The following is a 27,874-nucleotide window of genomic DNA, read 5'->3' as shown; positions in this document are numbered from 1 at the left end:
ATCTGCTCCCCTTTTTAAACATGTATCCAAACAAGCGGATGGCTAAGCTTTTACATGAAGGTTTTAAATTTGGTTTTAACATTCCAGTTTTCAAAGGGAATGATTTATGCTGGGTTAATAATCTGAAATCGGTGGAGGGTAATTTAAAGGTGGTTGAAGAAAAGATTATTAAGGAAATTTCGCTGGGGCGAGTGGCGGGCCCCTTTCAAGTTCCTCCATTTAACAGTTTTAGGTTATCACCTTTGGGTTTGGTTCCAAAGAAGGAACAGGGGTCTTTCAGATTAATTCACCACCTTTCATTCCCGAAAGGTGGTTCTCTTAACGATGAAATTTGTTTAGATGATTTTCCTGTTCGTTATGCAAGCTTTGATGATGCCTTGGTGTGGGTGAGACGGTGTGGGAAAAATGCTTTACTGGCCAAGATAGATATTGAAGCTGCATTTAGGCTGTTACCTATTAACCCATTGTGTTTTCCTTCCTTAGGTTTTCATTTTAATGGGAAATTTTATTTCGATAAATGTTTACCTATGGGGTGTTCTCTTTCATGTTTTTATTTCGAAGCTTTTGCATGTTTTTTAGAGTGGGTGGTTAAAAAAGTTGCAGGTTTGGATTCTGTTGTTCATTATTTAGATGATTTTTTGTTTATAGGTAAGGCAGATAGTTTGGATTGTTTGAATCTTTTGAATTCTTTCTTTGTTTTAGCGGACTTTTTTGGTATTCCGCTAGCACGGGATAAAACAGTATTTCCGGCTACTTCTTTATTATTCTTAGGTATAGAGATCGACACGGTTAAGATGTTATTTAGGTTACCGAGTGCTAAATTGGTTAAGTTACGTGGTATGATTAATGTTGTTTTAGCATCTCAGAAAGTTACAGTTAAATGTTTCCAATCGTTACTTGGCTTATTGAACTTTGCAGCTAGGATTATCCCTATGGGTAGGGTTTTTTCCAGACAGATGGCTAAAGCTATTGCTGGTAAGAAGGTGGGTTGTCATAGGGTTAGAGTTACGAGGCAGGTAAAGGAGGATTTGTTAATATGGAAGCTATTTCTTAAGAAGTTTAATGGTGCTGCCATATGGCAACAGGATTTTATCACTAATACGGACTTAGAGTTTTTCACGGATGCAGCGGGCTCATCTGGTTTCGGGATTTTTTGGCAGGGGCGGTGGGCCGTTGCTGAATGGCCTACTGATTGGCATAGAGCGGGTTGGACTAAGAATTTAGTTTTGTTAGAATTATTTCCGGTAGTGGTTGCTTTGTTATTTTGGGGGCAAGCATGGAGTAACAGAAGGATTCTTTTGAACTGTGATAATATGGGGGTGGTTTGGGTGGTTAACACTTTAAGGGCTAAATCTTTGCCAGTAATAAGTTTATTGAGGCGTTTAGTTTATTTGTGTTTTATTAATAATATTTGGTTAAAAGCAAAACATGTTCCGGGTAAAAGCAACAAGATTGCTGATGCTCTTTCGCGCTTTGATTTCAAGCTGTTCAGGGAGCTGGTACCCGAGGCAGAGGAGGAAGGGCTGCAGGTTCCACCGAGCATATGGCATTTGACTTCTCCCAGATAAGTAATTTACTTGCCAGATCGTTATCAAAAGGCACTTGGGACAGCTATAGGAGGTCTTGGCGTTTGTGGTCAATTTTTGTGCAATCGTGTAAAGTAGATTTGTTAGATAATAGTTTAGACGTGGCTTTGGGTTTTATTTTGGATTTAATTCATAAGGAGGTTTCGCGTTCGTTCATAGACAGATGTTTGTTGGGTGTTTCCTTTTTCTTTAATGTAGCAGGTAAAAAGCATGTTTTTAGGGATTTTTTAGTAAAACAAATTTTGAAAGGTTATGGGATCAGACATAGGATTCCGGACTCAAGAAGGCCTATCTCTTATGATTTGCTTCAGGATTTAGTAGTGATGACGGATAATATTTGCTGGAACAGTTTTGAGGCATGTTTATTTAAGACAGCTTTTACTATTGCCTTTTTTGGGGCTTTTAGGTTAAGCGAACTGGTGGCCATTGATAAAAAGGGTGGTTCAGGGTTATTAAGGACGGATGTTACTTGTGGAGTTTGTTTAAAAATGTTTTTAAGGTCTTCCAAAACGGACAAGAGGGGTAAAGGCTGTTGGGTTGTATTACAACGGGTTAATGGTCAAGGGGTTTGCCCTGTGAGAGCGGCTGAGGCTTTTATGGCTCAGCGCCCTAATGTTGCGGGTAACTGGCTGGTTCATGGTTCAGGGCATCCTCTTACGAGATTCCAATTTAACAGTGTTTTAAAGAAATGCTTGTTCGCTTTGGGTCTGGGGTCTGAACATTATTCTTCTCATTCATTTAGAATAGGAGCAGCTACTGAAGCTGCTAGGTTAGGACTTGATTCTTCCGTTATTAGAAGGATTGGGAGATGGGAATCAGACCGTTTTAAAATATATGTCAGACCGGAATTGTTGTGAAGTGTGGCTAACATTTTTCTTTTTCAGGTCATTCTCCTAAAATAGTCTGGATCATTGGACACTCCTTTGTTTTCTGGGCTCACAGAAGAGCGGAAATCAGAAAAGGAGGACACAACCTCGGTTTCGATGTTAACTTTGTTAAAATTTGTTGGTTAGGCATTCGCGGGTTAGGGATTTGTCAGCTTTACAGTATTTTAGGCGAATACATATCTATTTTTCCATGCCCTGATGTTATTATCATTCATTGCGGAGGTAATGACTTAGGCAAAGTAAAATCGTTGGATTTGTTGAATGTGTTTAAAGAGTTAATTTGGGGTTTAAAAAATATGTTTATGAATGTTTGTGTCGTCTGGTCTGAAATTGTGCCAAGATTGGTATGGTCTGTCAGACCTGAATTTAAAGCGTTAGAGAGGGTTAGGCGCAAGCTGAATAGAGCTATGCAGAAGTTCATGCAATTGGAGGGGGGTTTTAGCTTTAGACATAGAGATTTAGAGGGTTGTTGTAATGGGTTTTATCGGAACGATGGGGTTCACCTATCAGATATTGGAAATGATATCTTTAATTTAAATTTGCAATTAATGGTTGAACAGGCCGTGGGTTTTATGGGGTGGGCCGCGAATTCTTGTTGCTAATTCGCGGCTGGTGGGCGAACCAGTGGTATTTTGTGACTGTCCTGGCTTTAGGGCGGATGGTCTTTAAGTATTTGTTATGGTGGCACTCTGGGGCTTGGGCCAAGAGTGTATCATGGTTATAAGGTTTATGTTATTAAGTATTTGGTTTATGTTACAATGTAAGCTAAATAAAAGACCACGGCCTGTTTTCTCCAGTTCTTGTTGTCAGTGTCTTTATTTATTATGGAGTGTTTGAATAAAGTATTTGTTTTACACATATCCCTTACAATCACATGGAAAGCCCAGACTCTATTTAGCAGTCTGGGCGGCATGTGGTTGTGGGGATAGTGGGGTCAAGTTAAGGTCAGGCTAGTTTCTAGTTTAGGTAGGGCTAGAAAGTTCTGGATGCGCTCGAGCCGCTTAGTTGGCCGCGCCCCTTGGTGTTCAGGGGTGTCGCGTGCCACTTAGTTTAACCGCGCTTTTGCGTTTCTGAGGTGAAAGTGGGTCTCGCGCTGCGCTCGCGCTGCGCTCGCGCTGCGCTCGCGCTGCGCTAAGGGCGGGAATTTGCCCTATAAATAGGGCGTCTGAGGTGAGGTGTTCAGACCTGCGGCGAACCGCTAAGCTGACTGCACTGACCTCTTGGAGCGTCTGGTGAGCGGCGGCATAGCGGGAGAGCCAAGGGTTGAAGAATGGAAGAACTTCTGCTGAGGCGCCCGCCCTCCCACCCTATGTTTTAAAAAAAAAAAAATAATAATAATATATTAATCTATGTCGTGGCTTTTATTGGGGTTAAGGTTGCCCCCTCCTTTTTTGTGGGCGAACCAGTGGTATTTTGTGACTGTCCTGGCTTTAGGGCGGATGGTCTTTAAGTATTTGTTATGGTGGCACTCTGGGGCTTGGGCCAAGAGTGTATCATGGTTATAAGGTTTATGTTATTAAGTATTTGGTTTATGTTACAATGTAAGCTAAATAAAAGACCACGGCCTGTTTTCTCCAGTTCTTGTTGTCAGTGTCTTTATTTATTATGGAGTGTTTGAATAAAGTATTTGTTTTACACATATCCCTTACAATCACATGTATTTTTTCAAATTACTTTTAAAATATTTTAGTAATCACATTGTAATTAGAAAGCTGGGCTCCATTGACTTGCATGGTTGAATGCAGTACTTGTATTCAACCTACAAGGAGAGCCAGTGTTCTCAAGAGGGTCTGGAGAGACCCTCTGACAAACTTTTACAACTTGATTATTTGCGCGTCCTGGGGTTGCAATTTGTCAGTGAATTCCTCGGCATTGTTGATCACCTCCTAAAGTGACGCCCTGGGTAGGGGCCAGACTTATCCAACCATGTCTTTATGGCCCTTGTTTTGTGCGCTTGGGCGCAGTCATGCTGGAATAGAAAAGGGTCTTCCCCAAACTATTCTCACAAATCTGGAAGTATTGTCCTAAATGTCTTGGTATGGCCCCCTCCAGCATTTATATTTTTTGTATATTCTGTATGTGCAGTATTTTACTGGGAGGGTTAATACTGTAGCTAATTGTGTTATAGTCCCCAACACCTTAGGTTACCTGTTGTAACATTTCTAGGAGTTGTATGATATGTGGGATATCTATATGTGTGGACAATGACTATGATAGGCATGCCATCCTTGCCCTTAAAAAGCCATTCGTTTGGTGAAACCTGTTAGAATGAAGCGACCTGCTGCTCTTCGAGGATCTTGAGCTTGAACAGTGGCTCATATCACGATGCTACAAGCACTGAGGTCACAGGCAGGTTGTAGAGGTAGATTTAAGAAGGCAGAAGACTCCAGCATAACAGTTTTACTTTCTTTATGATATTTGGTGCATTAAAAATATTTTCTATGTATATTTTTTCTTATTTTTACATCTGAGGACCCAATTATGTTATGAACTATACATATAATATAAGAAAGGCAGAGGAACAGAAATGAAGAAAACCTTTTTTTTTAATTACATGTTTTACCGGATTTGATAAGACGACCCCCCCAAAATGTTAATATTAATTTAGAAAAAAAGAAAAAGCTTTACTAGTAAATATTATTTCAAATGTAAACTATTTTTCATATTTAATAAAAACTACGACTGAGAAAAATGCATTTTTTATTTTCTTTGCCAACCTGCCCCCCAGTTATGCACATCTGCTCCCAGGCTGCCACTCTGGCCCCCAAATAAGCCTTATATCTCCTTATATGCCACTCTGCCTCTCAGATATGCAACGCTGCCTCCCAGATAAGCCGTATGCCCCCTATATGCCACTGTGCCCCCCAGATATGCCTTATACCCCCTTATATGCCACTCTGCCTCCCAGATAAGCCTTATACCCCCTATATGTCACTGTGCCACCAGATAAGCCTTATTTCCCCCTATATACCACTCTCCCTCCCTGATGCCACCCTGCCCCCCAGACTTACCACCTCCGCTTCTGCCGGCACTTCCACTGGGGCTTCTATGATGGAGCACGGGTCATGTCACGCCGGCACTCCGTCATAGAAGTCCCGGCGGAAGTGTCGGCACCAGCAGAGGTTACCAGAGAGGAGGGGGATCTGCATCTTAGTCCTAAAGTCAGACCTCAATTTGAGGTCCGCTTATAAGACGACCTTGAATATACGAGGGAAAATTTTTAGAGCATTTGAGCAAATACGGTAATTTGTTTGGTGCTGCTTTTTTGTGTTTAACACTACATGTATTTATAGTTTGGTGGCAATCAGAACCAAATTTTATATGATCTATTATGTGTTATGAGTCTGCGATTGGGTTTATTTGGTCACGGTGTTAATGGGTTTAGCACATCTTTTGTTCAATGCCCAAAATGCTTATTTTCAGTTACAGAGGGGTATTTAAATTATGATTTGTTGTGATTTCTCAGCATGTTCCTCAAAGAAAACCAACTACTGGAAGTGGATAGCCAGTCTTATAATGACATAAGATCTAGTTACATTTTAAGAAGTCTCCACATTGTCTTGCAAGCTGTCGCATACCTTGCATCCATATATGCTTCAACTTCAATATACATCCCTTATAACTAGCATTAGAAATATGCACAACTAAAAAAATATATGCCCCCAACATCAACGTAAATGCCCCAGACTTCGGTGCTGATATCAGTGGCCGGTGCTGTCCTCGTCCCTCAAGGGTAGGCTCCGGGTAGCCAGAACCCAGATGTTCCCAGGTATGGTGATTAGATTCCAGAGATTCAGGATTCTCAGCTTTCCTCTTCAGATTTATAGTTACATCGATAATCCTGGGAAGCATCATATTTCATTTTTTTTATTTTATATGTGCGCCACTTATTTTCTTTTTTATTCACATCTATTTGGGCCAACTTGTGGAGTTTGACCTTCAGTAGACAGCACTCACTTTTATTAATGTGAGGGATACACTTATAGTGACTTCACAATATTCTATTAATATTTTGTTTGCGCTGTTTTGCACCTGTTTTGTTTAACGTTGATTATCTGTTAGTTATTTTTAGAAAAAATGTTTCAAAGAAAAGTAGCTTTGTGATTTGGAAAAGCTGTGTAGCAGTACTGCAGACTTTGCATATACATTCTGTGTTAGTGATTCGGGACTAAACACCTGCGCTGAGCTTTAGAATATTTTTATCAGCGGTTTCTATTCTGTATGATATAATAGAGATGGAAGAGGAAGGTTTTTGTACGGCTCTGTATCACCGTGAGAGGGGTGTAACCCTGCTGACAGTAATAATCTGCTGCATCTTCTGCTTGCGCTCCGCTGATGGTAAAAGTGAAATCGGTTCCAAAACCGCTGCCGCTGAACCGCTCTGGGGTCCCGGTGTATCTGCTGCTGGCATCATAGATCAGGAGTTTTGGGGGTTGTCCTGGTTTCTGTTGGTACCAGGCTACATAGCTGTTAACATTACTACTGGCTTTACATGTCATGGTGACGCGTTCTCCTGGTGACACAGAGACAGAGTCTGGAGTCTGAGTCATCACAATCTGTCCACAGGAGCCTGAGGGTTGTAAAAAATAATAATATTTCTTGATCTCTAGCAATGAGCTCAAATATAATAACATTTATTTATATTTTTAAAAATATATATTATTTTATATACAATCCTGTAATAAGTATACCTCCTTACCCCGAATATAAAGCAGAAGCCCCCACAGGAGAAAGCTCTGAGTGACCATCTTCATGTCTGTGGATTATCATATACAGGGTATAAGATTTCTCCGGTACAAGAAACCTTATATACAGTGACAGCTGAAATATGTAAATACACGGGACATGCAAATGACATTGTTCTGCGTGGCTGATTTTCCAATTTGTTGGTTTTTTTATTTTCTGTCTTCATAAATGTGGCATCAAACTTATATTTTCCTATGTATCAGAAATGACAGACAAATAGTTAAAGTGAGTTAACAAAGTATGCAATAAGATCTCATATTGTAGAACTAGAAAGTCAGAGGCTTAGATGTGATGTAAGGATTTTTTTACTGAGTAGGGTGGTAGATAAGTGGAATAAACTTCCAGCAGAAGAGGCAGAGGTTAAATACATATTAGGTAGACATATTGCTATCCTCAATCTAAGAAGAATCCAAGAAGTATGAGGAAAGGGGCAGACTAGATAGGCGAATAGTTCTTATTCGCTTCAAAGTTTACGTTTCTATTGAATTGTGTTGTGACACTTGCATGGTTGTGAGGGCATATCTGTGCCGCAACTGTAACTGTTTCAGGCAAGGGCCTGCGAGTTGAATGAAAGCACAAATGGCTGTATCTGAAACATAAAATGTAATTTAATCCCTTCACGACCCATGATGCACCAGGTACATCATGAAAAGATGTCCGTAAAGAACTAGTGACCTGGTGTGTCATAGGTTAAAAAATATTTCCGTTTGTTAATCGGGAGGGCACAGGAGTTCCAGGCAGACTAGTAACAGAGACAGAGCCCCCCAACCTGGGGGAGCAATCATTTAAGTTTCCCCCATCACATCCCAGATGCAGAAGGCAGTTCCATGGAAAAATAATTAACTTTCTTGTGTCCCCATACAAGTGTGGTGACCGACCCTGACCCTCCCTTACTGCATGATCACTCTATTCTCCATTCGCTGATTCTGCAGCATTAACACCAGGGAATAATCACAGTCAATTCTGTGTCTGTATGGAGCACCAGCATTAATAGTGTTAAAAAATGGGGAAAAAAATAATAATCTTCAGCAGCACTGACTTGGAAGTGAAACTGCTGCAGAGCCAATCAAGAGTCGACTGATCATTCCTGACCAATAGCAATCATCTGCTCATTTTGACAGCCACTTTCAGTTTCATGTTTTTCATTTTCAAAATGTACATGTAAAAAATAATAGGATAATAGTTAGTTTCCACTTCAAGGGATCCACATTACAATTACATTATGTCCCTGATGGAATTAAGTTCCTTAATCATCTCAATTATAAGTGGTTTGCTTTTCTCCATTTTATAAACATAACAAATGCACCTGATCATCACACCATCAGGGACTTTGACATTGCATTTTAAATAGTTGCCCCCCCCTTTGCAGCTATAACAGCTTCCACTCTTCTGGGTAGACTTTCCACAAGATTTTGGAGCGTTTCTGTGGGAATTTTAGCCCCTTCATTCAGTAGAGCGTTTGTGAGGTCAGGCGTTGATGTTGGACGAGACGCCCGGCTCGCAATTTCCGTTCAAGTTCATCCCAAAGATGTTGGATGGAGTTGAGGTCAGGGCTCTGTGCGGCCGGTCAAGTTCTTCCACATCTAGCTCATCCAACCATGTCTTTATAGACCTTGCTTTGTGCACTGGGGGGCACAGTCATGCTGGAATAGAAAAGGGTCTTCCCCAAACTAGTCCCACAAAGTTGGATGCATAGTATTGTCCAAAATAATTTGGTATGTTGCCTTCAGCATTTATATTTTTTGTATACTGTCTGTGTACAATTTTACTGGGAGGGTTAATATTGTAGCTCGTTGTGTTATAGTCCCCAACAGCTGAGGTTTACCATTGGACTATACAATGATCGGCCATAACATTATAACCACTGACTGGTGAAGTGAACAACACTGATACTAAATTTTATATGATCTATTATGTGTTATGAGTCCATGATTGTGGTTATTTGGTCATGTTGTTAACAGGTTTAGCACATATTTAATGCTCAAAAGGCTTTTTTTTAGAGTTAACGAGAGGTTTTTAAATGAGTAAATCAGTCTAATAACGGCATGCGATCTATTTATTTGGTGGGAAAAAGTCTCCACATTGCCTTGCAAGCTGTAACATACTTTGCATCATTATATGCTTCAACTTCATAAACATAACCGTTACTGTTACTCTCATTCAACTTGCACAATGACATCCCTTAAAAATGTACTAATAAATATGCACCACAAACAAATATACAGAGGGGGAGAGCCTAGAAAACATAAAAGGCATACATATTCAGATTCCCAGGTTGCTACTAAAAACATAATGTCCAATATATACACAAAACAAAGCAATAGGTCAGCACAAACCCCCACAGCCCCTACTATATCCCCACCTGTCCCTGCATTATCCTCCCTAGGCCCTGCCATGTAATCCCAGCCCCTGCCATGTTCCCATAAACCGCTGTTTCGTCTCCACCGGCACCAATAACACCCCCTACCTTTTTTCTGAGGGGGGCTGCATTCCCTCGTGGTCTGGTGTAGAAGCTGCTGCAGACCCAACGTGGCTGAATCGGAAGTGCTAGATATGACATCATCAAGTCTCATAGACTCATTCTTCTGCAAAGTGAGCTGGTAAAGGTAATTTCTTCACACCTGGCCCCTGGGGGAGTGAGTCCTGGAGTGCACACTTGCTAATTGAGTGACTGGGTGTACTGCACTCACCTTAGCGCACTCCTCAACTGAGACCATAACTCACAGCACTCATAGAGTCACACAATTCGTGTATCGCAGTCATACATGTTGAGGGATTACATTATACTTAAGCAAAGCATTTTTAAATAGCATTGATCACATTTCTGTTGTATGTTTATATTATTTATTTCAGCAGCACCCCAGAATCTGTATTGATATGCTCGCTTTCCTTTTTTATTACAGGGAAAAAGTACCCATCTGTAATGCTAAAAACGGGGCAACTGTCCAGGGCCCAACACTCTTCAGGGGTAGATATTCGCATGCGCTGTGATGTTGATGATGATGCGGTTGATGATCTTGTGGGAGCCAAAAAGTAGAAAATCTATTAAAGGCTCCTCTGACTCTGAACCCAACTCTTCGTAGATGTGTATTAGAACGCTGCATCTAGTCTCCCGCAATGGTTTTATACTTTTCCTCAATAAACATGGCTTTCTGCCTTCATGAATGTGACATTAAACTTACTTTTTTCCCTTTAATGAAAACCACTATTTTACGTAAAAGCCCTGACGCCCTTAGTAAATTTATCTAATATACAGCTTCCAGCTTGAGTCTCGGTAGAAAGAACTCATTGCAATACTGTTCATGTTCCTATTAAATTATAGAGTATATAAATGAGAATGGTTTCAGAGGAAAGCCCTAATTTTCCTGAAAAAAATAATTTTTCTGTGGGTACAATAAATGAGAGAAGGGGGAATAACAATGGAACCATAATATATAGCAAAATACCCTCTGTGTCTTTAAATGGAAACTAATGTAATAAAACTGTATCCTTAAAGGGTTAAACATGCAACAGTTCTGAATGAGGGAGAGAAGATGGCGACAGCACTACACTACAGAAATATTTCACCTGTGATTGCTTGTAGTGAACTTACTCATAAGCTATATGGATGGCTGCAAGGTCTACGTTGCCAGCAAGGTTTAGATGGCAGGAAAGGGGTTAACGGTAAGTGGAAATATATATTTGCACAGGTTACAGGCTGTCGGGGGCCAAGGGGCAGATTTTTACTCGCAACCAGCTTATATATTCCAATAAATGAATTGTTTTGCCAACTTTATCACAACGTCAGTCATGTACGGTCAGCCAAGTTAACTCTTAAAATGAATGACTGCGGCGATTAAACCCCAGAGATTCGAGACTCTCAGCTTTTCTGTCCAGATTTATAGTTACATTGATTATCTGTTAGGTATATTTAGAAAAGTTTCAAAGAAAAGTAGCTTTGTGATTTGGAAAAGCTGTGTAGCAGTACTGCAGACTTTGCATATACATTCTGTGTTAGTGATTCGGGGCTAAACACCTGTGCTGAGGTTTAGAATATTTTTATCAGCGGTTTCTATTCTGTATGATATAATAGAGATGGAAGAGGAAGGTTTTTGTACGGCTCTGTATCACTGTGAGAGGGGTGTAACCTTGCTGACAGTAATAATCTGCTGCATCTTCTGCTTGCGCTCCGCTGATGGTTAAAGTGAAATCAGTTCCCAACCCGCTGCCGCTGAACCGCTCTGGGGTCCCGGTGTATCTGCTGCTGGCATAATAGATCAGGAGCTTTGGGGGTTGTCCTGGTTTCTGTTGGTACCAGTGCAGGTTGTTGCTAATACCAGAACTGGCTTTACATGTCATGGTGACGCGTTCTCCTGGTGACACAGAGACAGAGTCTGGAGTTTGAGTCATCACAATCTGTCCACAGGATCCTGGGGGTTAGAAAAATAATAATATACCTTGATCTCTAGCAATGAGCTCAAATATAATAACATTTATTTATATTTTTAAGGAACCAAAGTATTATATAGATATTTTATATACAATCCTGTAATAAGTATAAATCCTTACCCTGAATATAAAGCAGAAGCCCCCACAGGAGAAAGCTCGGAGTGACCATCTTCATGCCTGTGGATTATCATATACAGGGTATAAGATTTCTCCTGTACAAGGAACCTTATATACAGTGACAGCTGAGATACTGAAATATGTAAATACAGGGGACATGCAAATTACATTGTTCTGCGTCACCGATCCCTTCTCTCGAGCGAGAGATGTAAGAGACGTGACGTTTCCATTCACTTTTTTAGTATACTGGCAAATGATGTAGGGCTGCAACTAACTATTATTTGCATAATCGATTAGTTGGCCGATATTTTTTTTATTTATTTAAAATAATTTAATAAACAAACAAGATGTTAAAAACAAACAGCAAATTAAAAAAACTTTGATAAAAATGCATTTTTTGTTTTTATTTCCCAACCAGCCCCCCAGTTATGGACATTTAAGCCCAGGCTTGCCACGCTGCCTCCCAGATATTCCACATACCCCCAGATATGCCACTCCGTCCTCCCCACATATGCCTTATATGCCTTATACCCCCTGATATGCCACTGTGCCCCCTGATATGCCTTATACCCCCAGATATGCCACTCCGTCCCCCCCCAGATATGCCTTATAACCCCCAGATATGCCATAGTGCCCTCATAGATTCACAGACTGGTTCACAGCACACTGACACAATACTTTTATAAATAAATACAGGATTAATCTTCATGCCCCCCAGGATTTAGATTCCCCTTAGTTTGCCCCCCTTTACCTCTAACTGCACCTTAAGTTAACCATAACTAACTGAGAGTTAATTAAATTAACTCTCAGTCCTCAGCATTAAATTAACCCTAATGACCCCATTAACCATAATTGCCCTTAAATTAACCCTAAACACCCCATTAACCATAACTGCCACTAAATTAACCCTAAACACCCCATTAACCATAACTGTCCCTGAATTAACCCCTACCTCCCTTAACTTTCATTAGCCCAAATATTAATTTTATACTTACTGTTAGATAAGTTGCTGAGCTATGTGGACGCTATATGAAAAGGGGCGGGGCCAATCGACAGAGTGACTGCCGGGAGGGACTGTGAGTAGTAACTGCTGTAAGTGACAGTGAATGAACTGGATTATAAAATGAGGGGCATTTTTAGAGCATTTGCTCTGAAAAACCCTCATCTTATAATCGATAAAATCAATTCAACTAATCGATAATGAAATTCGTTGGTCACGTACCGTCCGGCCCACCGGGAAATTTCCAGAGACCGTGTCTTCATTAAAGATGATGATGATCTACATTAGTATCAAGTCAAATAAGGGAAACCACCAGGGCTTCGTTTGCAGCCTACAAACACTTCAGGGCCCCTGTGCCGTTCAGTGGTCATGGGTATGGAACTGACTTTACTTGGCAGAATATTACTGTCTACAGAGCTAAAGCTTCACTCTCGACAGTGATACGAAGCTGTAGAAAAACCTTCCATTTTTGTTGTTGTTGCTGTCATAATGCCCATAAACAATCAAAAACATAATTCATTGTTACAAGCTATCTATTTTAGATCCCTCTCTCTTTCTGTTTTATATATTTATAAGTAGGGGAGACACCGAGATAGTAGTAGAAAAGCCCATAGAAACACCACATTATATGTATTAATACACAAATAGCAGGTCCTTTGTGAACAATTTGGGACCACTGCAGGGATGCAGAGGGATCACCACTTTGTGCATGAGTCCGAAAAACATAAGCGCCCACAGATTTTACTTGCATGGTAAAAAACATTCGTCTTTACTAGGGGGTTAATTTCTATTTTTTTTTGTAATTACTACCCCTTGCATCACATATGACATTGGTGATGGGAGGGGAGTGGAAAGGTCTGTGCCTCTCTAAATGCTTTTTAATGGCATTGTAACTACCTTACCCTAGTGGGTAGCAGGCAAAGTCCATGCCTTCCTTTTATAATGCAATTTTGAAGATTTGGGGCAACTGCCTGAGGCCCCTTTTTTCTGTTTTGTCACCAGCAGTTCCACATATAGCCACAAGGGCTTCTAGAGTCTACTGAATTCATCAAATCACATGCAATTTGCCATATACATTGAAACTGTTCACACGGTATCTGTATAAGTTAATCACGGATGCTGGTGGCAACTAGTGATATTCATAAAAAGCTTTTTACATCAACCTGTAAAAAGTATGCCTTTGTTTTGATATATTTTTCTAAAAAAGAACATACAATTTAATCACAGATTAGAACCATTTGGCTCATCAATCCAAGGAGGGAGACACATGTTTATACATAATGTACAACATCAAAATCCACCTAAATCTATACTTGTTTTTAAATATTCACTAAGTTTCCAGATATCACCCCTATGAACTCCCAATAGGGAGGGTTAACATACTTTAAGACATCTTCCTCTTGGATTAGAGTTGAAACCTAAAAAAACACAAAAAAAAAAACACAAATAGGATATGACATCCTGTTCTACAAGTAAATATCATGATGTAATCTTATATGACAAGTTCAAGAAAACTGTTGAGAATCTCATGATAACGGCCGTGACAAAGAAAAAAAAAAACCTTAATAAATAATAACTTTTTTTTGCAAATATTAACCCCTTGGTGACAACAGATTTTTCGTGCCTTAAAAACCAGAGACTTTTTTGCTATATTTTAAAAATTTTGTGATAACCAGTTTAGCCCTGTGCTTATATCTTATATAAAAGTGTATTGACACATATAAGGAGCTTGGCAGATTAGGATCACTTGAAAAGAGCCCCAAATTTGTCTTTAGGTTTTTTTTTATATATATTTGATAATGGGGGCGTATTAAGAGAAAAAGAATCAACAAAGCACATTGTCCTGCTGTATGTTGTCATTGTAAGAAGATGATTTGATCTTTAATTATTTAAAATTTTACTTAATATGGTATGGTATTGAAATAATTAACCCCTTAAGGACAATAGGGGTTTTTACTCGTAGTATATTGTGGGACAATGGCTCCTTTAACGTTTTTCAGTGTTATTGTTTAGCTGTGATTTTCTTCTTTCTCATTTCGTGCTCCCACACATATTATATATTGTTTTTTTCCAGGACAAACAGGGCTTTCTTTAGATACCATTCATTTTATCATATCATCTAATTTACTATAAAAAAATGATAAAATATGGGGATTTTTTGTTAAAAAATTAATTTTTCTCACTTTTTAAACAGAAAACTTTTACTCATCTGCAAAAACTAATAAAAAAACCTGCTAAATAGATTCTACTATTTGTCCTGAGTTTAGAAATACCCAATGTTTTTATGTTTTTTTGCTTTTTTCTGCACGTTATGGGGCAATAAGTACAGGTAGCGTTTTGCCATTTCAAAACCATTTTTTCCAAATCTTGTAATTCTTCCCCCCATGTGCCATTTCAGGTATCTTTGAAGCCGGCCAATGCAATTTACCCCATCAAGTCATATATTTTTAAAAACCAGACACCCCAAGGTATCTGAAATGCTGGTATTTTAACCCTTTCCATGCACTAATTTTACCACCACCCTTAGTGAAACTTTATGGTAGTAAATTTTTTTTGTATTTTTTTCCACACATGTTGTACTTCAGGTATAAATTTATCACTCCTGGTCTATGTCCGTGTCAAACAACACCCCAATATGTGTTCAGTAACATCTCCTGAGCGCAGCGATACCCCCCATGCATGGGTTTGTGGGGTTATTTGGGAGGTAACATGCCGCCTTTGTGAGGTGTGTATTTTTTTGCCATTTAGACATCTGCCCCATGTCCCATATTCATGGCCAATTCAATTTACCCCATCAACTCATATATTTTTTAATATATTTTAATATATATTAAAATATATATTTTAATATTTTAACTCTTTCCATGCTGGAATTTTTGTAATGCTAAAGAATTTTAGGACTTGCTTATTAAAAACTTTTTTTTTTTTTTATGACAGTGGGGATTTTTACATGTTACAATATTTTTTTAAATTTATTTTAAACATTTTTGACCAATTTTTTTTTTTTTTTTATTACCAGTCACTCTCATTAGTGAGCTGGGCTCCATTGACCTTGCATGGTTGGATGCAGTACCTGCATTCAACCTGCAGGAGGAGCTCGAGAGTTCTCAAGAGGGTCTGGATAGACCCTCTGTGAACTCAGATCTATTGTTAATGCCATCCTGTGAATGACGGCAACGTCATTCACAGGATGGCACTTGTGGTTGCTCCTCGGAGCAATCACAAGGCGATCGGGGTAGGGGGGTAGTGTTACTGACATGCCTCGATACTGAGGCATGTCAGCAACACAGTTTATGCTTAGGAAGCGATTCCGATCGCTTCCTAAGCAGTTTTAGCCGGGCGCCGCCGCGATCTTTGATGATCGGTGCGGCGGCGGCCATTTTTCTTCCTTGTGAGGCTTCCGTGGATGCTGCAAAGCCGCCGTTTGCGGCGATGCAGCTATTTAACAGCAGCCCGTACATGTACGGGCATTGTCGTTAACACGTTGCACGGCAACCCCGTACATGTACGGGGATTGTCGTTAAGGGGTTAAAAAAAATAGGACAATAATTGTCTTAGAGGCATCAATGCTGATTGTTATTCAAGGAGTCTACGGGAATTTCAGAACCCCCAAACACCTTTGCATCAACTCCATAAAGTATATGTATAAACTAAATTCCCAGGCATGCTTTTTTAATGAATCTATATTTTGTTTACCAAACACTTGAGAGTAACACTTGAGAGAGTAATGGTGATAATAATAATAATACAATTTAATATAATGTAGATAAAAAAATGGGGAATCTATAATATATATATATATATATATATATATATATATATATATATAATCTTATTTTCTTGTAACCCAATTATTTGGAATCAGTGGAATGAGGCAGCAATATATGAAATTATTCTGTAATATAACTATTGGTTAAATGCTCCATAAATTAAACCCCCATTCCCCTGACTTTCTTATGTTTAGTTCTTCTAGATCACATCTCACACAACAAAAATATATTAAAGTTGAGCACATATTGAAGTGTGTTTAGATTTTGTAATTTAATGTTAAGCCTTATGACTAAAAACACATAAAAAAATATTTGCTTACTTATTATTTACTCATCATAACCTAGCACATGTCAATTAGAAATGAGCTATGACCAACATCATGCAAAAATACAACAAATAAAGATTAAAAAAGCAAGGATTTGACATCATGTTTTAGAGGATATCCTGCTCAAAGGCTTACACTAGGATCCATCACAAAAAATAAATAAATACATAACGTATTCAGTGTTTATTTAAACTTCTACCCTCCATATATATTTCAGTAGTAACTGATCTACCAATATTCTATTTCTAACAAAACTAAACCCACTTGGGCTCCAAGGAAGGATGGCTTCAACCCCTTCTAAATATTATCATGTCCACGAGTTTGATCCAATACATCTTCTTGATATATACTGTTCTCCAAACATAGATGAAGCACTTCTAGAGGATATGATCATCGACCCCATGGAATATTTGTATAAAGTCTCAGGTGGGTTTTTTAAAAAAAAATAAATTAACCCATGTATAGTTTTTAGTTTAATATTCTTGAAAATGTCATAGAAATTGATTTTCTAGAAAACCAAATTTTATTAAAAATGTCTTGACTTATAAATACTAGTGAAATTGTACATTATATTGTTTAAGAATGAGAACTGCCTGGATTATTTCATATATAAAATTCATTAATGTGGTGCTGCTGTCAAGGAAATATGTTTGATTTTCAACAAAAATCTATTTTGCAATTGATTCAAGAAGGACTTATTTTTAAGGCATCGACTGAGGCTCGTTTCAATGATCTCTTTAAGCCGAAATCACAGTCAACACGTAATAAAAAAAATTACTAACTGCTCCAATGCCCATACACTATTAGTGAATGTATAATCTAATCACAGCCCCATGCACTGGTTTTATCTCCTAATCCTACCATGTATGGAACAATATATAACATTTATCACAGGACGCTGTGACACAAGAATACCGTTATGCAGAATAAAGAAGAAGTATATGATTTGATAACAAGCCATCCCAATAGAAGTGACTGATAACACAACCAAGCCTGGACTAGCCATCTGGCACACCAGGGAAAAGCTAGAGGCTGGATATTCACGGCTACACGCTACGTGAGAATTAAAGTGCCAGAGAACACTCCGTCATCACCAGTTCAGGCACAGACCATTACAGTTCATGTGTTTGCAAGGGTTAAAAATTGTCATTGGTATATATTTTTCTGCTTCTATGCTCATATGCAATGTGTTTATTTCAGGTTTCTTTAGTTAGTGGATGTTCTTTAGACATGTTTTCTGGATTCCAGATCAAGGTCTGGTATGGTTTGGAATGGACCAGACTTCTCATGTTAAGTCTTAATGCAAGGAATTTGTTAATGCTTTAGCTCCTTCTATGGCAGGTCTCATTAAAGGGGACATGTTGATTGACATCACTATTGGCCCAGTTATTTGTCATCTCCTTCCAATTTGTGAGTTCTTCAAAGAAATCACTGTATTAGAATTCAACGATCTCTGCATCTCTGAACTGGAGAAATGGATAAAAGGTCATGATGAAGCCTATGACTGGTCTCATGCATCAAAGTTTGTAACAGACCTGGAAGGAAAAAGGTAGACTTTTTTATATTTTTACACACACACACACACACACACACACACACACACACACACACACACACATATATATACATATATACACACTATTATTCTTATGCAGACTGTGATCTACTTCTTTCCTATCTATCACAATGTAAATGTTACCCTTCTTACAAATTCCGTTTTCTGCCTTTTTGTTTCGACAAAAATCGCAAGACTTTCTACATTCAGAAACTAAATTCATTGTCACGCACCCTTATTCACTCTCTCATGCTGTTTCACACTCTCTCTCATTCTCTCACACTCTCTGAATGTCTCCTTACCTCTTCTGCTGACTGCTTCCATGTCCTTGTCTCCGTACTGCTGCTCCAAAAAGTCTTTGTTCTTCGTCCACTTCTCTGTGGACAATGGGACATGACCTTGGCCGAACTTCTCCACAATGGCAGAAGTTTCCTCTTTGTCCATGGAGAAGCGGAGGAAGACAGAAGAACAAGAACATGCAAGACGAGAAGCAAGGCTTTGTGGCACGGAGACGGACCCAAAAACGGTCGTTGAAGGTAAGGAGAGATTCGGAGAGAACGTGAGAGAAAGTGAATGAGAGTATGAGAAAGTGTGAATGAGCGCGTGAATGCACCAATCGTTGAGTTCTTATCAAAGCTAAAATGTTAAACTCATTCTATCCATTATAAACTCAGAGGGTCAGAACTCTGAACTATGACGAATAGTGAAGAGGCATCTGGCCGTGTATACTGGCCTAGGCTAATAGGTTTTGAGGGTCATGAGCGACTACACCCTAAGTAGCCATTGAATGTACCAGACACAATGGACTTCACGCTTAATCTGCTTTAATGAACATTCTAAGAGTATCTGCCTTTGAAACCTAACCACTACCAAATGGATCTGTGTTTTATGGTAGTCCGAAAATGTTTTTTGTTTTTGTTTTTCTTTCCAGTGGTTGGTGGCAAGAAAAAGAAACAATGTTGAAAAGGAAAATGAATCGTATTGTAAAGTGTGATCTGTCCAAAGATAACCCTACCGACCCACTAGTGTTACCTAAAGCAGACTGTGTCATAAGTGGATATTTACTGGAAGTGACCAGCAAAGATAAAAATGAGTATATGAGCAATCTGAGAAAAATCTCTTCTTTACTAAAACCAGGCGGCCGTCTCATATTGCTTGCAGCTATTAATATGTCATATTATAAGATCGGGGAGCACAAATATGCAAGTTTAAGTTATGACGAGGAATTTCTCAAAGTAGCCCTAAAAAGTGAAGGCTATACTATAGAATCTTATGAAACAAAAGTTAGGAAAACATTAACTGATTTCGATGATCATAAAAAGGCTGTGTTTCTCATAGCGCTCAAACAGAAGGAGAGTTAATTAATCTAAATGTGTCAAAGTACACTCTGTTAAAGGGAAATTCCCATAGAAAAAATAATCATTTTCTCCTTTAGCTCCAGACCTGTATACAGTAATGTAGGTTATTGATAAAAACTTGTTTTATTTCATCTTGTTCCAATAAACCTCCTTTATCTGGATACCTAAAGGAGGCTGTTGTTGTCAGTGGTGTTATATTTTGACTTTCCTAACAAATCATCAAGCTGAGCTGATACTTTATGGCAATGCTAATGAAGTCCGTTCCTCCATAGCCTTTCATCAGTGTCTGGCTGGGTGATAATAATTAAGCTGCGTGACAAGTTTATAAGCATAGAACCATCTCATTTGTTTGGTAAATGATACATACTCCATTTTGTTCTGTAGTACTAGCAAACAAGCCTCGTGATTGTGACCTACGCCACCTGAGTGCGATCTGAGGCTCCTCTCTGCTTCCATGCTGTTCAAGAGCTAGGTTCCCACTGGCAAGATTCGCCCCTAAAGAGCAGGCATATTTGGATGTCCAATGCCTAAATTAGACAATGTGCATTCTTTAAAGTTGGAGGGATGGGTTGCTCTACGGCCAGGATATCAAGGACACAAGCAGGGCCGGCCCTATAATGGGGCAGACTGGGGCAATTGCCCCAGGCGGCACTTTAAAAGGGGCGGCACTTTGCCGCCCCAAGCGCTTTTTTTTGAAGCGGAGGAGAGAGAGAGGGGCACCGAGTGGTTTTCGCTTACCCGCTCGGCGCCCCTCTTTCTCTCTCCTCTGCGGCGAGTCTCCCTGTTCGGTCCCGGTGCCGGCTTGTAATGCAGAGCGCCGGAAGTGACGTCAATTTCCGGCGCTCAGCATTACAAGCCGGCACCGTGGCAGAGCAGGGAGACTCGCCGCAGGACTGTTTAAAGGTAAGTACCGGGGGGGGGATCGTAGATTATGGCGTCGGCGAAGTTTAAACTTCGCCCCAGGCGGCGTTAAGTCTTCGGCCGGCCCTGGACACAAGTATACATTTTACACGTTGATGATTTGTGACTTTATAGGCTGTATAAACTCGCTGAAAATGGCAAAAAATATCTTGTTTTGTGTTTTAGGCTTTTTAGATACTAGACATACTAGCACTCATAATTATTATGTTTTATGTGTTTCTATGGTTTCAAAAGAAGGCCCTACTTGCCCTGAAAAGACCGTCTAATTTGTGTGGGTAAATCAACCACGAAAAAGGAGAATCAAGGTTGAACAAACAAAACCAGCAAATAATAAAATAGCCAAAATGATCCAGCATTTAGGGAATAAAACATGCTTGGTACTGAAGGAGTTGAAAGTTTGCTCAGTAAACTAAGTTAGATGTACGGTGGCATCATAATATATTCAGACATCCTGTTCTACCAGTGAGTATCCTGTAGTAATATAATAAGTAGACATAAAAAAAACATGACAAGCGCATGAGGTTGTCTAGGATCTTATGATATGGTCTTTAACAGGGAAAATCATATTCATTTTTACATAAATAAATAAATAAATAACATTTTAGTAAATATTAAATTACACATAGTATGTAGACTCGCTCTACTTCCAGCAGAGTTAAATAACAGATCTGTAGTAATGTAATAGCACGATTAACAGTATGACAGGCAGCAAGATCTGCACAACATTGCACAGTTTTTTGATACTGAGCTGGGTCCGTTGTAAAAAAAAAAAAAGAAAGGATGTTGCAATAACCAGCACTTCAGGGGTTAAAAAGAATCATTACTACTTTTATTGGCTCCTCAGCTTAGCACAGCAGCATATTTCTCAAGTGCCCCTTTTTTATAGAAGAAAGAGCTGTGAGCTGTGTGTGTGGGGGGCACAAGTAAAAAGAAGAGGGGCAGAGAGGAGTAGTGCGTGTGTGTGTATGCATGTATGTGTGTATGTATGTATACCATACTGTAGCAATGTGTATACCAAAAGGAAAAAACAAAGAAAAACATTTCTAGTCGAAATACTGTTAGCGAATAATGTTTTTAGATATATTTGATGTTGCACTCTCATTGGAGTGGCATAGACGCTTAAGACCGATGTTGTGGGCCCTTAATCTAAACTTCTAGGACAACCAGCAGACTCAAAACGAAACAAACATATCCATCAAATGTGAAAAGCAATAAAGTATTTAATAAACTCATATCCTTACATATGTAACAGGGGTCTACCGTGTGACGTCCAGGCGGCATTCACAGGGTTAACGCGACGTAAAAAGACCTTAAGAGTGACAGAAGATGATCCTCCATGTATTGCAACCTCCACATGCTACGCGTTTCACTTTTCTAGGGATTCTACGAAGGTGATTACCCTAAATTAGTAATTAGTTCCAAAAATCAATATATCCACTACTGTGAATCCAACCTAACATGTTTCACCAATCTTTTTTGCTTCATCATGGGCAGAATATGCATTTATTGTTTAAAATAAATTAGATCACTGTTAGCTTTCCAATTAGTATTTTCGGCAATTAGCATCACTACTTGGATTATGTATTTTGATATTAAACAAAGCTATTTAATATCTTTTGTCTTAATGCTCCCTAGCCACTTGATCAGATGCCGTTTTTGCAGCTATTAATGTATTTATATTAACTATTATCTTAAACTATTAACTTTCAATTATAAAATAAAGTTATATGTACATTACACACGTCACACGTCAGTAAAACATATAATGATAATGTTACATTTTTAAATATGTATGTAAAGACTGTCTTTTTCCTTATATTAGTTTTACTTAATATCAAGGGGATCTGGACACATTTTACAGTTATGTATTCAATGACCTTGCTCTCAGTTGGCAGCCAAGAGGTTTTATATTTTTTGTCAAAGGGGTGATTTTTTATCATATTAAATATACTAGAGCAAGGTTAAGCAGTAAGTGTATGTACCCTGAAAGTTGAAATTCCTAATAAAGCTTTTGGTTTTAGTGTTTTTTCCATTAGACAGAATTTTATAGTTTTACCACATTTTTTTCATTCAGTCTAAATTTTCATTAGTCTGGATTGAAAATCATACATTTCCAATCACCATGAACAGTAATTGAGGTTTGTACCGGTCATTGGATGGAGTCCCTACAGTCTAAAAAAAAAACACACCCTAGTGCCTTTGCTACTGCTGATTGAGACAGGTAACATTACTTTCCTCTTCTGCAGATCATATTAATGGGGACTTGTTCATTGACATCAGTATTGGCCCAGTTATTTTTCATCTTCTTCAAACTTGTTCTTCAAAGAAAACATTGTAGAATTCAATAACTTCTGTATCTTTGAATTGAAGAAATGGCTAAACAGTCACGAGGAAGCCTACGAGTGGTCTCATGCATCAATGCAACATCATACCCGAACACCCACACACACATGCCAGCACCAAATACTAATACACATACACTCATTTTAACATCATACACCTACTGCAGTTAAAGGTAGACTCCAGCTATACTTTAATTTATATAATTTGATCAATTTATTTATATCATAAACAAATACAAAAAATAAATCCAAATCCATAAAGTGATTCATTAGCTCTGCACTCCGGAGCAGTCACAGTGCGTCCTGGGGTGGGTTTTCGGTTTCGCTGTCAGCAACACCGTTTAAGCTCAGGAGGCGATCAGTGTATAATAGACATTGACATCTGGGAGAGGGGCCACACGGGGCCCGTGATGTAAATTTTGGTGTTGCTGAATGCCTCGACAAAGAGGTATTGTTATTTAAGTGACTGTGGGTCATTAAGTGACGTGCCTGGCATGTCATTGGTCATTAATGGGTAAGTTTTGGAAACATATGATTATCCACCTTCTACAGGGTCCCCACTCTACATAGTTAACCAAAAGTGAGAAGCTGTAACAAAATAATTTCATTGGGATCATGCTGGTTTGTTCTCAAAGCAACCTTGCGAAGATGATAATATAATAAGAGGACTAGAAGCCATCATTTCATTGAAGTCAGCTGTGTTTAGTGCAGTTACATAAAAAAAACAATTTTTCACTGAAACTTATACAATATTTTTCTTTGTCGCAGATCAGGAGACTATTAGCATTTTTACGAGCCACTCACATGGGGCTTCACCAGGATGTCTGTTAGTAGAACAGGATGTTACATCCTTTGCTTTTATTATTTTATTTATATATTGTTGTTTAACCCATAACGATGCTATTGTAAAATATATGAGAAATGACTACTAAGATATTTTAATGCTATTAATGAGATAAATCAAATAATATAATTAATCAATTGTATATACCGTATTTGCTCGATTATAAGACGAGGTGTTTTTCAGAGCAAATGTTCTGAAAAATACCCCTCGTCTTCTAATCGGGGTTGTCTTCTAATCAGACCCCAAATAGAGGTCTGATTAGGAGACTAAGATCCAGATCCCCCGCACCGCTTGCCTGTTATGATGCACACCTGTTTCTGGACCTGAGTCTGCAAGAGTTGGCTTCCTCATCCCTGTTCAGTGAACCTGATTCCTGTCCTGATCCCCGGCAGCGGGGTTGTCCTGTCTTGAATCCCCGGCAGCGGGGTGTCCTGTCTTCAATCCCCGGCAGCGGGGTGTCCTGTCTTCAATCCCCGGCAGCGGGGTGTCCTGTCTTCAATCCCCGGCAGCGGGGTGTCCTGTCTTGAATCCCCGGCAGCGGGGTGTCCTGTCTTCAATCCCCGGCAGCTGGGTGTTCTGTCTTGAATCCCCGGCAGCGGGGTATCCTGTCTTGAATCCCCGGCAGCAGGGTATCCTGTCTTGAATCCCCGGCAGCGGGGTGTCCTGTCTTGTATCCCCGGCAGCGGGGTGTCCTGTCTTGTATCCCCAGCAGCGGGGAAAAACAGAGATATGCAGCTCCGCTGCCTGGGCAGACCCTGACAGGAGGTAAAGATTTAATATAAAATTAGCCATGTGAAAAAAGTAATTACCCCCCAAGCCTAATAATTGGTTGTGCCACCCTTGGCGGCAGCAAGAACTGCAGTGAAACTTTTCCAGAAACTGTCATTGAGTCTTTTATGTCGCTGTGGAGGAATTCGGGACAATTTTTCTTAGCAGAATTGTTTTAATTTAGCCACATTGGAGGGCTTTTGAGCAAGAACTGCCTTTTTAAAGTCATTTCACAGCATCTCAATCAGATTAAAGTTAGGAGACTCCAACACCTTAGTTTTCCATCTTTTGAATCATTCAGAGGTGGATTTGCTCATGTGATCCAAGGAACACAAGAAAGACCACTAAAAAAAAGGCAGTTCATGTAACCGATGTAAAAGACTCGATCTCAGTTATAACAATTGATTGTGGCTGTGATATTAGTTATTAGGTTTAGGCGAACGATTTTTCACATGGTGATATAATTCTTTTTTTTACCTTAAATGATCATTTAAAAGCTACTTTGTGTTTACTCACATTGTCTTTGTCTTATATTAAAATGACTGTATTTGCTCGATTATAAGATGATCCTGATAATAAGACGACCCCCCAAAATCTGAATATTAATTTAGGAAAAAAAGAAAAAGCCTGATTATAAGACCCTATAGGAAAAAAGTTTACTAGTAAATATGAATTAATGTAAACTATTTTTTCATATTTAATAAAAACTATGATTGAGAAAAATATCTTTTTTGTTTTTATTTCCTTTTATTTGCCAACCTGCCCCCCCCGTTATGCACATCTGCCCCCTAGTTATGCATATCTGCCCCCAGGCTGGCCACTCTGCCCCCAGAAATGCCTTATACCCCCCTATATGCCACTCTGCCCCATGATATGCCTTTTAATCCTCTATATGCCACTATTCCTCCAGAAATGCCTTATACCCTCCTATATGCCACTGTGCTCCATTATATGCCTTTTAACCCTCTATATGCCACTGTGTCCCATGACATGCCATTTAACCCTCTATATGCCACTGTGCCCCATGATATGCCTTTAGACCCCCTATGTGCCACTCTGCCTCCAGAAATGTCTTATACCCCTATATGCCACTCTGACATATAGGGGGTTAAAAGGCATTTCTGGAGGCATATATACATATATGATTACTAACAGCAACCACACTTCTATCATGCCCAGGCAGCCAGTACATGCTGGAACCTGGCCATGATAGGAGTGTGATTACAGCCTCCCTATGCCATGTTACCCCCCCCTTACAAATCAATGCTATCACACACACACTGATTCACAAACATTTAAATACTCATTCATTCCCTTAATCATGCATACTTGCTCATAAACCCTCTCCCACCCCTTGAACTGCAGATCTCTCACTCACAGAATTTTGCAGGGGCCCGGCTTCTTCCCTCTGCAACTTCTCTTGTCCTGCCCCAGAGGAAGAAGGAGGGGAGCAGACGCATGTGACTCTGCTGGGTTCCTGTTCTCCTGGCCGGTACAAGAGACACTGCTCGTACACTGTGAGACCAAAGCACCGGTAAGCAGCCTGGCCCTATTTGAGGTCTGATTAGAAGACAACCTCGATTATAAGACGAAGGGTATTTTTCAGAGCATATGCTCTGGAAAAAACCTCGTCTTATAATCAAGCAAATAAGGTATGTGCAATTTCCTCTAGCAGAACTGTATTGAACAATGGGAATACTGCTGCACAGGGGCGCGATTCAATTCTAATATGCTATCGGTAGATTTACCATAAAGAGAGGTTCTGAGTTGGAAAGTCCCCTTTTAATCAGTAAGTATAGGGGAAAAAAAATCAGAATCTCGTACTGATGTAGCCAATTAGTGCATATTTGTGTGAGGGATTTGAATCTATTAATTTATGTTAGCAGTGCGAATTTATTCAACATTCACAATTAAGCTATAGGATATTCCCTCTTTTTTGTTACTTTTTATTTTCTTTCCCCTTTATTATACATGTAGCAACACTTTTGTTTATTTTTAATTTGGAAATAGGTAAGTTTGATCCTGGTTTATTAGTAGCATGTCTTCAGTGGTTGTATCATTTTTTATGGTTTTATATAGCTCTGAGAGTTCCACCTTTAGTACAGCCTGTAGATATTTGGTGAGTTTCTTTGTTAATTATATATGGTGATTTACCAAAAATCTAATCTTTAACCCAAATGCTAGTTGTATGTTTGATCATCTATTTGTTGCTACTGCTGCAGGTCGTATTGATGGAGACCCTTTGGTTGATTTCAGTATGGGTTCTATTGTTTTTCATCTACTTCCAATTTATGAGATCTTCAAAGAAATAACTATATTAGAAATCAATGATTTCTGCATCTCTGAGCTGGAGAAATGGAGAAACAGACATGAGGAAGCCTACGACTGGTCTCATGCATCAAAGTTTTTGATGAATCTGGAAGGAAAAAGGTTGAGTATAGCCACATTTTTTTAATAAATATTGTATTCGTATATAAACATACATGATTATTAATAAATACATACATATATAAATAGATCCAGAAGCATTAATATTGATAACAGCCAAAAGATAGCACAGGAGTCTATTTTAAAAATAGACATCGAATCAGGACCTCTGTGGGCCAAAAATGTTGGCCACTCATATAGCCCAAGAAAATAAATACAGTAACGCTGGTTGCAGCCCATGAAGAGTACAAAGATCAAATATAAAGTGTGATATCAGATTAAAGCCTTTATGGGCTGAAAATATAATAAGATTATATTAAACATACATACAACAAAATAACGATTCATACAGGACACATATGTCAGCAACAACGACGGGGGGGGGGCAAGGGTCTGTTATCAGCTATTATGGGAAAATTGCTAGGACCCCAATCCCATTGGGGTATTATCTCAAATTACACTAATTACATATGGATGAAAAAAAGAAAAAGGGAGGAAACCCAAGGATAGTTAGGCCTATGAAAAATCAATAGATTGAGTATAGTCATATTGAGAGGACCAAATATAATTGTACTTGAGGATTCAAAGAATAGAAATACCGTTCCATATTTGCTTGAAACATAACCTGGCCAATGATCTGGCCAAACACATTTTTATAGCAAGTAGAATATTAAATGCTAAAAGTTTATGTAATATACATGCGGAGGGTAGGTCCAAATGAAAGAGCCAGGTATAAGAGTAGAGGGAAACATTATATTTAAATATATAGGAAAGAAGTTTAGTAGTTTCTTGTTTAATC

The 27,874-nt window shown here is 39.0% G+C and overlaps 1 protein-coding gene and 2 gene segments (V, D, J or C); 1 reads left to right on the top strand and 2 right to left on the bottom strand.

Annotated features, from left to right (window-relative positions):
- Nucleotides 1-6,675: 6,675 nt before the first annotated feature.
- Nucleotides 6,676-7,227, bottom strand: LOC128473687 (immunoglobulin kappa variable 3-11-like). The segment is given in 2 exon segments: nt 6,676-7,043; nt 7,173-7,227. Coding segments are annotated over 2 exon segments (423 nt in total).
- Nucleotides 7,228-11,260: 4,033 nt separating this feature from the next.
- Nucleotides 11,261-11,822, bottom strand: LOC128473607 (immunoglobulin kappa variable 3-15-like). The segment is given in 2 exon segments: nt 11,261-11,628; nt 11,768-11,822. Coding segments are annotated over 2 exon segments (423 nt in total).
- Nucleotides 11,823-17,141: 5,319 nt separating this feature from the next.
- Nucleotides 17,142-19,929, top strand: LOC128473511 (nicotinamide N-methyltransferase-like). The gene is made up of 3 exons (XM_053455794.1): nt 17,142-17,286; nt 18,202-18,409; nt 19,347-19,929. The coding sequence occupies exons 1-3, from the start codon at nt 17,142-17,144 to the stop codon at nt 19,774-19,776; spliced, it is 783 nt and encodes a 260-aa protein (XP_053311769.1). The 3' UTR covers nt 19,777-19,929.
- The last annotated feature ends 7,945 nt before the right edge of the window (nt 19,930-27,874 follow it).

The sequence above is a fragment of the Spea bombifrons genome, chromosome 1, assembly GCF_027358695.1.
Source record: "Spea bombifrons isolate aSpeBom1 chromosome 1, aSpeBom1.2.pri, whole genome shotgun sequence".
Taxonomy (NCBI): Eukaryota; Metazoa; Chordata; class Amphibia; order Anura; family Pelobatidae; genus Spea; species Spea bombifrons.
This window is presented reverse-complemented; position numbering and strand designations above follow the sequence as displayed.